A 9,562-nucleotide genomic window follows, 5' to 3' on the forward strand; every position below is an offset into this window, starting at 1 on the left:
TGTGTGTGTGTGTGTGTGTGTGTGTGTGTGTGTATATATATTTATATATGCAGCACGCACGCACACACCCCTTTATAAAGTCAGTGCAGCTATACAGTCTGTCCAAGGCACCTGAGTTAAGCTCCAACCTGAGCTGGAGGTTCACCAGTGTATACAACTCACACTCTCAATCCCCCCCACACACACACACACACTCTCTCTCAATCCCCCCCCCCACACACACACACTCTCTCAATTCCCCCCCCCCACACACACACACACACACACGATCTAACATTGTTCCTGTTCCTGTCCCTGACTCTCCTGAGTGTCTTTGCCCCAGCTGAGGCCGTTGATGGGTGCGTGTTTGTCCCAGCTGTCAGTGTTGTGCCCGTGTTTCCTCTGGTGGCGTTTGTAGTTGTCCCAGTGGCCTGTGGTGTAGTCGCACTCGGCGCAGGCGTACGGCTTCTCTCCCGTGTGCCGCAGCATGTGCCTCTTCAGGTTCATGCTCTGGTTGCAGGAGTAGCCGCAGACGCCACAGTGGAACGGCTTGGCGCCCGAGTGGATGCGCTCGTGTCGCCGCAAGTTGGCAAGGTTTCCGCAGGCGTAGCTGCACGACGGACACTGGTAGGGCTTCTCACCCGTGTGCACTCGCAGGTGGCGTTTGAGGTTGTCGAGGTGCGAGGAGGTGTAGGGGCAGTGCGGGCAGCGGTGTGGTTTCTCCTCAGAGTGGGTGTGGGCGTGGCGGGCCAGGTGGTTTGGGTAGTGGGACAGGAAGGGGCAGTGAGGGCAGCGGTACAGCTTGGTACCATGCTGACCCCGCCGGGGTCCCCGAGACACGGCCGGGCTGCAGGGAGATCCGGATCCATCTTTGGACAGCAAGTCCAACGAGCAACGACGACACACCTAAAAAATAAATACAGAGCACACGGTCAAATGTGTCATTTCTGCTGAGGATTGTCAAAATTGGCCCATAATGACGTTCGAATAATCCTTGTAAATAAAAAACAAAAGGTTTGTATTATATAGATATATATATATATATATATATATATATATATATATATATATATATATATATATATATATATATATATATATATATATAGATAGATAGATAGATAGATAGATCAATTTTCATAATTGAAGGTTGTGGTTGTTTTTTTCCCCCCAATACGAATATTTATTTTAACATATACAATTCTTTGACAGCCCTACTGGGGACATATGAACGCGTGTTCCAGTTTTTGAAATCCTGTTACTGTCCTTTCAGAGCAGAGAGAAGAGTTCATTTCTTACTGTGCGTTCAGAGCGAGAAGCTTCACACTCTGAGGGCAGACGGCGGTTTCACACAACAAAATCAGTCAAATAGACGTTGACAAACTTGCATTGTGATTATCATAAATTGGAAACATGTTGGCTGTAATGTGGAAGTTTGTGGTGGTCTGAGTTTCGGTTTGCTTGTCGCTATGGAAACAAACAAACACTATTTTTTTTTCACATGAAGAAATCCTTTTTCTACAAGCGATGAGAAAAAACAGAGACAACAAATCAAAGTTTTAGCAATCGTACCTGTCCTCCGTCGCCCTCCACCTCCCCCTCGGCCTTGTCCCCCTCCAGGTCGGCCTCCTCCAGCGTGAGGCCACACATCCGGCAGCACAGGGGGAAGAGGAGGACGGGGAGCGGGGCGGAGGGAGAGCCGAGGCCCCCCAACGTCTGGAGGTATCCTGAGTCCTGGGACACTCGCAGGGTAAGGTCTGACACTACTGCATGGAGAAGAGAGAAAAACATTTATTTACTTTAAAAAAATCAACGGGTCTGGTCTGATCTTACTCTCAAATTCTACTTTGCATACTCTTTCTTTTAACCACGAAGAACATTAGAAAACCTCACTAAGAATAACCCTGAGGTTTTTACTGATTATAAACTTATCCTCCATCTCAAGCTTCCTCATTTTACTTCGACATATATACTCATCTTTAAATATATATATATATATATATATATATATATATATATATATATATATATATATATATATATATATATATATATATATATATATATATATATAAAAATCCCTTCTGGTTCTCAATTCCTGTGATGGTTTGACTTCTTTACTGACACTCTAAAGTACTGTTTCTCTGGATAATTATCAGCTAAACTGTAAATATTAAGTGTAAGAAATGGTCTCTGATGCAGCTGAATTCAGCAGAGGTTGATAAGCACTCAACCAGGGAGAACTTCTCTTCCTCATTTTTTAAACTCTTTCAGTTTTGACTTGTTGGTTCCTCTTTTATGCTCAGTGCTTCCAAAATGAAAATATTCCCCTGTAGGCGCAGAGAACCTAAAGTGAGTGCAGGGACACCCAACATTTACATACCACAGTTCAGGACAGTTTCTGTCCCCTTATGAGTCTTCATATCTTTATAATCTGCCCAAACTTGCCTGAAAGCAATTCTTTTGTGGCAAACATTTTTAAAATAAAACAAAACCTTGGTGAGCAAAAGTCAATAACTTTACTGCCGTTAATCAGTAAAATCATCCATAGCTTCCCACAACCAACGAGACATTTAATTTAATAATGACCTCAAAAAGGCTTTTTTGCTGTGGCAATTACTTAATCAACAATGTGATGACTAATTAATTATTTAGATCATTTATGAAGCAAAAATGTGAAATATTCTCTGGTTGCAGCTTCTCTACTGTTGAGTGTTTGCTGCTTTTCTCTGTCTCTGTATCATTATAAATATATAATACAGCTGCAAAGATTAATCGATTGGTTGTCAACTATTTCAATAACCAATTAATCCGTTTGAATAATTTTTTATATAAAAAACAAGTAAAACTGTGATTGCAGCTTGGTAATGTGAATATTTTCGTGTTTGTTACCTTCTTCAGTTTCATTGTTTGCCTTTTTCCTCCTCCCTCGTCGTTTCTCCTTCTCCCTCCTCTGTGGTCTCTCCTGCGTGTGCATGCGCTGGTGCCTCCGCAGGTTGCCGAGGGAGCTGCAGGCGTAGCTGCACTGGTGGCAGCGGTACGGCTTCTCCCCGGTGTGGGTGCGGGCGTGACGCTGCAGGTTAACCAGCTGGGCCGAGGCGTAGGGGCAGACGGGGCAGCGGTACGGCTTCTCGCCGTCGTGGGTTCTCATGTGGCGCTTCAGGTGGTTGGAGTAGCGCGAGGTGAAGGGGCACAGCGAGCACGAGAACAGTTTAGAAGGGATGTCTCCTGCCCCCTCTGTCTTACCTGCGCTTCTCCTCTTCCTGTCGGTGTCACCGCTGACGGTTCCGTCGGCCTCCTCCACCTGAGAGGAGTTGATTGATGCTTCATGCTGGAGGCCTTCCTCACAGGTCAGACAATACAGCTCCGCCCCCAGGTCCAGGCCCACACCTGGAACAAAAATAAATCACAGAGAGGAAGACAGATGTATCTCCTACATTGTTCAATTGCAGATAATGTTAAATCTTTGTAGAGATCTCAAAATTAACATTGAATAAAACTAATTTTGACATGACATAGAGGCCGAGATTTCTGAGGACATTTTGACAAAACTTCCCCCTCTACATTTTTGTCTTGGTGGTTTTCTTTGATATATATTTTCTAAAGAAAAACAAAGTGAGTTACCTAGATCTAAACCTGCTCCCAGAGGAGAGTCTCCCAGAAGTTGACCACATCCTTTACAGGAGAGGAAAGCTGGGAAGGTGGAGTCTGTTGGTGCTGAAGGGTCGTCCTCCACACTCAGAGAGAAGACCGTCATACCTGAAGAACACAAGAAATAAAAAACGTTGTTCATATATGGAAATAAAGGCGCTTTGCTGACACAGATTCAGCGATTTTTCTCATCAAAACTGACAAAACATATTGCTAATGTAGACGTATGAAAATTGAAGACAAACATGGTTAACATTTCAAATAAAACTCTTATAGAGCAGGTCTGACAGAAGCCTGGGAGGGATATGAACAGTTTGCTCCTCTTTATTTGTTTAACAAGACATGTCAGCTTTGGCAAGACTCTCTACAGTTTGCTCACGCCTACAGCTGGAATTCACAATGACTTGGAGGAACATTGTTATCTAACTATTCTTTTAAAGTCAGGTGATTTTAGTTAAGTCTTACAGCCATACAGAAAAGTATCTTTCAACCCATTACACCAAGCTTTTATATTGACATTTCCAGCAGGCAAACACTGCCAAAATGTCTCAAAACGTTCCAGTATTTGTTATCTACCTAGTCTATATCCTTGACGTTCCACTTTCAGAATTGCTCCACTGTCGCCGGAAAATCGTTGGATTTCAGTCATTTAGGCCGGATATCCCTTGCCTTGGGCTTTCTTTGTGTTGGCATTTTAAACGCCGGTGGATTTGTGAGGACTATGGTTAACTGCTCCTCAGATCTCTGCAGGGTAAATCCAGACAGCTAGCTAGACTATCTGTCCAATCTCAGTTTTCTGTTGCACGACTAAAACTACTTTTGAACGTGCACATGTTCCACCAAAACAAGTTCCTTCTCGAGGCTATTTAGCAGAGGCACCGTGGCTCCGTCCGGCGCTTAGCCCCACCCAAGACGATTGTGATTGGTTTAAAGAAATGCCAATAAGTACGTTTTCCTCCCATCCCTGAATGCTGTGTGGACTAGCCAGACCCTCCTCCAGTGCTCTTTGGAGGAGATCTGCTACCTAATGTATGATCCAATGTGTGTGTGACTGACCGGACTCTCTATCCAGCCCCATGATCTCGGAGTCTCCAAACTCCAGCTCTCCGCTCAGCAGGAAGTCGCTCTCCAGAACCAGGCAGCCTGGCTCACACACCACCGCCCCGTCCTCTGACTCCACTGAACACAAAACACAAATAATTCTCATGATTACTCGTTTAAAACATACTTCCTAACACTTTAACTAAGCAGTAAATACAAACATCAAGCAGGTTGAGAGGTTTTGGTGTCTGCTTTACCATTTAACGCCCTAAAACATATTTAATCACAGTTTTTGTTGAAATTGTTTATATTAGCACCGGATAAATTTTTATTTCACCTTTATTCTTACAGGCAAGTCATTAAATTAAGGTTCTTTTTTACAATGATGGCCTGACAAGTGGCATAGCCACTTAGGGAAAGGGAAGGAGGGCTAGGGTTAGGGTTAGAAAAAAAAAAAAAAGAAAAAATGTGAAAAGATGTGAAAAGAAGAAGATGGACAAGAGTAGAAGAGAGAGAGGAAGCGAGAGAGTAAAGTGGGGAGAAAACAACAGACAAGTAGAGGAAATCAGTGAGGATGAGATAAATGCTGAGGAGGAAGAGTTGGAGGGTGAGGAATGAGGCAGAGGGAGCCAGGAAAAGGAAGAGGAAGAAGGGATAAGAGACAGAACAAAGCAATGATGATCCATGGCGTTTTCATACACTTAAATATTGTATACAGTTCATGGTTTAGACACTTTTTGCCAATTAGTTTTGTTGATATCTAGTGATATTGTAGTGATGAAAACATCAACAACAAACATGGCTAAAGCAGGGGTCTAAAAAACCCTCCAACCTTGGGGCTGCATCTGACAAAGTTTGTAACTTTCTGAAGTCCATCATGCCCACTTTATGGAGTGATTGGTCAGGTGTTTAGAGGGGCAAATGTCATCTCTCTCTCATGCGCTCGTTTTCCATTCTGTGCACAACTACTTCTGTCACTTTCTGCATGTATAAACTCTTGCAACACCACGACTGCGTTTGAAAAAAGACTGCATTGTTATCCCCATTTATATGATTCATTATGTCTCCCTCTTCTCCATGATGGCAGTGAAAAATAATACTTTGTTTTGTTTGTTTCAAGGCCAACATTTACTCATTTCAACTGTTGTTTTGTGTCCAAACTATTGATATAGTCCAGTGTTTAACTGTGAAAACTTTACGTATCCTGACAACGCTACTTAGTATTAGTTTTAGCCAGACTTTGAATAAAACTACTGTCACTGTCTGAAGTCTTTTTTATTTACAAGCCTGGTTAGACGTATACATGGTCAAGTAAAAAATAACTGAGGAAAGCAAGTTTCTCTAATCCTCATCTCTGATTTTCATATACCTGATGTGTTCTAACATATGCTCTGCCTGAGCTGGTTAGTTAAGTGCATGTTAACACACAGGTGATTTATGGGAAAGGCGTTGCTGAGACACCATGACATCAAACCCTGAGCTCAGACAATGGAGACCAAATTCAAAGAGAAAAACAAGATTATCCCAGCCAGAGTAGCAACCAGGTGATGTGGGGGTGCACATGTAAAAAAAGAAGGGAATGATAGAGAGAAGTCAAACAGGAAGTGCTGAAAGAAAGAAAGAAAGAAAGAAAGAAAGAAAGGGAGAGGAGGGAGAACAGAGAGGTCAGGTACGAGCCTGCGAAGAGGAAGTGGAGACAGGAAGCAGAGAGGAGGAAGAGAGGAAGTCCAACTGAGCCAAAACATTCAGGATGAGATAACACACACAAACACATCTACTCAAAAAAAGGACAAATGGGAGCCGGACCCTCTTGTGGGCATCTGGAGTCCACCACCGTATATACCGTACTGGCAAAAACACTTGGGCTTGAGCTGTGGGAGATCCTCCCACCTGGAGAAGCTTTGAGTCAAGAACGCAGGATTGTATTTTGATCGTGATTTCAGCTCCAAACGATCACAAAAACAATGTAATCGAAAAAAAAATATTCTTCACATTTAAAAGTAAACTCAAAGTAAAGACATGTGCACTTTCGCCCCTCCCGAATGCTAAACTCACTCAGCGAACATTTGAATATATATTTTGTGTTATTGATTTTAAGGGGAAAAGTATTAAGGGGATTTTCACAGTTCAAGGTGTTTTCATTGTTGATTTGTTCAACTGTTTCACTGTTTCTTAAGTTCAATAAATGCAACATCTTTCCAAAAGTCATGGGTGATCGTGTTAAATAATCGTGATTTCAATACTGACCAAAATAATTGTGATTATGACTTTCATCATAATCAAGCAGCCCTATTTGTTCTTATTTCTCTCTCTTTGGTTGTGATCTCTTGGTTTGTGCTCGTTTCCGACCCTGATCCTTGCTTTACAGCTACCTCACCATAGATGTGTATAGAATCTGCCAAATAATTATAAATGCATGTTTTTTATGCCACTTTAATGATGTTGAAAGAAAATTGAATAGATAAAAAATATATAGAATAAAAGGACATCTTTTTAACAGTCTTCCTCTCTGTCAATCACCAGTTAGGTAACGTTTACGCTTTCCTGGGCTACACTTTGACTCTAAACTTTGAAGAACAAAAAACATAGGTGTATAAAAGCTGATTTTACATGGACAAAGAACACCAAAGAACCACTTCCTTAAAATGTGGTTGGTTATATAGAGAAAGGCAGCTCATTAGACAGGAGACTCAAACAGCTGGAGGACAGCAGTTAAAACTCACACTTCACCGGCTGGGGGTTGGATTGTTTTCTCCGCGGCATCTTCGCCTCTTGTTGTCCCGGATCCTGCTCTGGTTGTGGGGCGACACCACACACACAGTGGGCTCAAGTCCGTCCGTCCGCCAGCCAAGCAGCCAGCTAACTAACTAACTGCATGTCATCATCATCATCATCACCTCCTTCCTCTTCCTCTTCCTCCAACGGACAGTAACGTTAGCAGCGGCGGTGTCATCACTACCAACTAACGTTACTGCCTGAAACGACACCAGCACCGATTAGAAAACGGCTTCTTAAATCCAATACATTTCAAAATACATGTATTCCCTGCTGTAATGTAATGCTAAAGTAACATTAAACACAAGTCTGTCACTTCAAACCTAACATTGTGAGTCAGTATTTGTTATTGTTGTGCAGTAAATAGACGGAGCCATTTTGTTAGCCACCTAGCTAGCTATTAAAAATAAAACCGTTTAAACTACAAACTTAGAATACAAATTACACTTGTAAATATCACTGCGCTGATAAACACACCTGTGATAAAGTCCGCAAATATACTGTCGTCGACAAAATGTCGCTAACTGGTTAAAAAAATGTGTCTTTTGTTGCCAAACAAACGCACACGCCACTGCTGACATACGCCGGGTCCGGGCTCCAGGTGACGTCAGCGAAAGGAGCAGAGGATTGTGGGTTTTGTAGTCCTTAAATTGAGTCTCTTGTCAATAACAAGACATGGCCTATACTGCTTCTGGAGCGATTTGAGTAAAAATACCTTTTGCAATCAGCTTTGTTTATTTAATGTAAAATGCGTATAATGAATGTCACTGTATGTGTATAAACTGTTGGGGATTTTAATTTATAACAAAACATTACATTTGATAAACTCTTCGTATGTTTTGTGTGCAAAAATCTTAATTTGTAAAGTAACTAAAGATGTCAGATAAATGTAGTGGAGTAGAGGTGGCATGAAAAGAAAACACTACCTTTCACCACTTTCCCCTCTACCTCCTTCTTCCTCTTGCTCTCTTTGAGTCTTTGCTTCATCCTTTTCCTCCACATTTTCTTTTTCTATCTTTGCCTCTTTTCTTGCTTTTTATCGACCTCTTTTTCTAACACCTGCTCTTCCCCTCTTCTATCATCTTTTCTCTTAACTTCTCTACATTTCCCTTCACTTTCTCGTCCTTTACCTCCTTTCCTTTCTCCGTCATTTCTGCCCTAATCCTCCTAATTAATTACTACCTTAATCTTCATTTTCTCTCTCACAAACCTCTTCTTCCTTCTTCTTTTCAATCTTAATATCTTTCTCTAAACATCTCGTCATGAACACAGACCAACATCTTTTAACTCGTATTAGTGTGCAAAATATACACAAAACCAAAATCTGTATGAGGATTAAATTCATTTAATATCATTAAAATCCATAATAAATATAATACAATAGTGATTATTACACTGTGAAGTTTACATTAACTATAAAACAGATCAGTCAACTATACATTTATCAGTTTCTTCCCCAAAATATGTTCCTAAGAGTATCACTTTGTTCATTTTCTAGGACTTAACAGATATATGAAGTTTTAATATTTTTCCTCTTTAATTAAATGATCTCTGTTATGATTCTTTCTAAATGTATACAGAATCATATCATCTACGTATCATCAGATGTGTCTGGTTCGATGTCTGTTAATGAAATACCACCAGTGAAAAATAATAAAACATAAAATTGATTTGAGATCAGTTTTAAAAAATGTTATTGCCCGGTATCACATCCTCAAATATGGTCTGCCTGGTAGACTTACCTCTGTAAAAATGCCACTTGCTCTGGAAAATGATGTACCCAAAATGTGGTGTGCTGTGAACAAGCTACAGCTACAAAAATAGAAGTGATTTAATTCTGCTGGACGACACTTTGATGACACACATTTTCGTTAACTGAGAGCTCAAACCTGTGGCCTTTAGGTGCTACAAAACAAATAAGATGTATTTAGCGCCTTTCTCTCACAAAATTGGAAAAGTTACATTTCAATATGGCGTGCCACACGGCTCTATCCTGAGCCCACTACTTTTCTCTTTGTGTTACCACAAGCTGTTCTCATGAACCATTCGTACATATCGCTACCAAAAGGTAATGCACTGTAATTCCTATGTATTCCACATTTTTATTGCCGTCAGC

The 9,562-nt window shown here is 41.3% G+C and overlaps 1 protein-coding gene across 2 annotated transcripts; it reads right to left on the reverse strand.

Annotated features, from left to right (window-relative positions):
* Window positions 1-223: 223 nt before the first annotated feature.
* Window positions 224-8,057, reverse strand: LOC144512609 (zinc finger protein 513-like). Of its 2 annotated transcripts, none has more exons than XM_078243420.1 (7): window positions 8,012-8,057; window positions 7,395-7,646; window positions 4,687-4,809; window positions 3,604-3,738; window positions 2,872-3,369; window positions 1,552-1,745; window positions 224-885 (listed from the first exon to the last, which is right to left on the reverse strand). In XM_078243420.1, exons 2-7 carry the CDS (start codon window positions 7,432-7,434, stop codon window positions 271-273), a joined length of 1,605 nt encoding a protein of 534 aa, XP_078099546.1. In that variant the 5' UTR covers window positions 7,435-7,646; window positions 8,012-8,057; the 3' UTR covers window positions 224-270. The 2 variants fall into 2 exon arrangements, with proteins under 2 accessions (XP_078099546.1, XP_078099545.1); XM_078243419.1 differs by having other exon boundaries at window positions 7,924-8,049.
* Window positions 8,058-9,562: the final 1,505 nt, after the last annotated feature.

The sequence above is a fragment of the Sander vitreus genome, chromosome 24, assembly GCF_031162955.1.
Source record: "Sander vitreus isolate 19-12246 chromosome 24, sanVit1, whole genome shotgun sequence".
In the NCBI taxonomy this organism is placed as follows: Eukaryota; Metazoa; Chordata; class Actinopteri; order Perciformes; family Percidae; genus Sander; species Sander vitreus.

Coding starts and splice junctions, on each gene's coding strand:
- LOC144512609 (XM_078243420.1), bottom strand. CDS start 7,434: ATGCCGCGGAGAAAACAATCCAACCCCCAGCCGGTGAAGT. Junction 3,739..4,686: donor GGGGCTGGATAGAGAGTCCG/GTCAGTCACACA, acceptor TGTGTTCTTCAG/GTATGACGGTCTTCTCTCTG. Junction 3,370..3,603: donor GGGAGCAGGTTTAGATCTAG/GTAACTCACTTT, acceptor TTTTTGTTCCAG/GTGTGGGCCTGGACCTGGGG.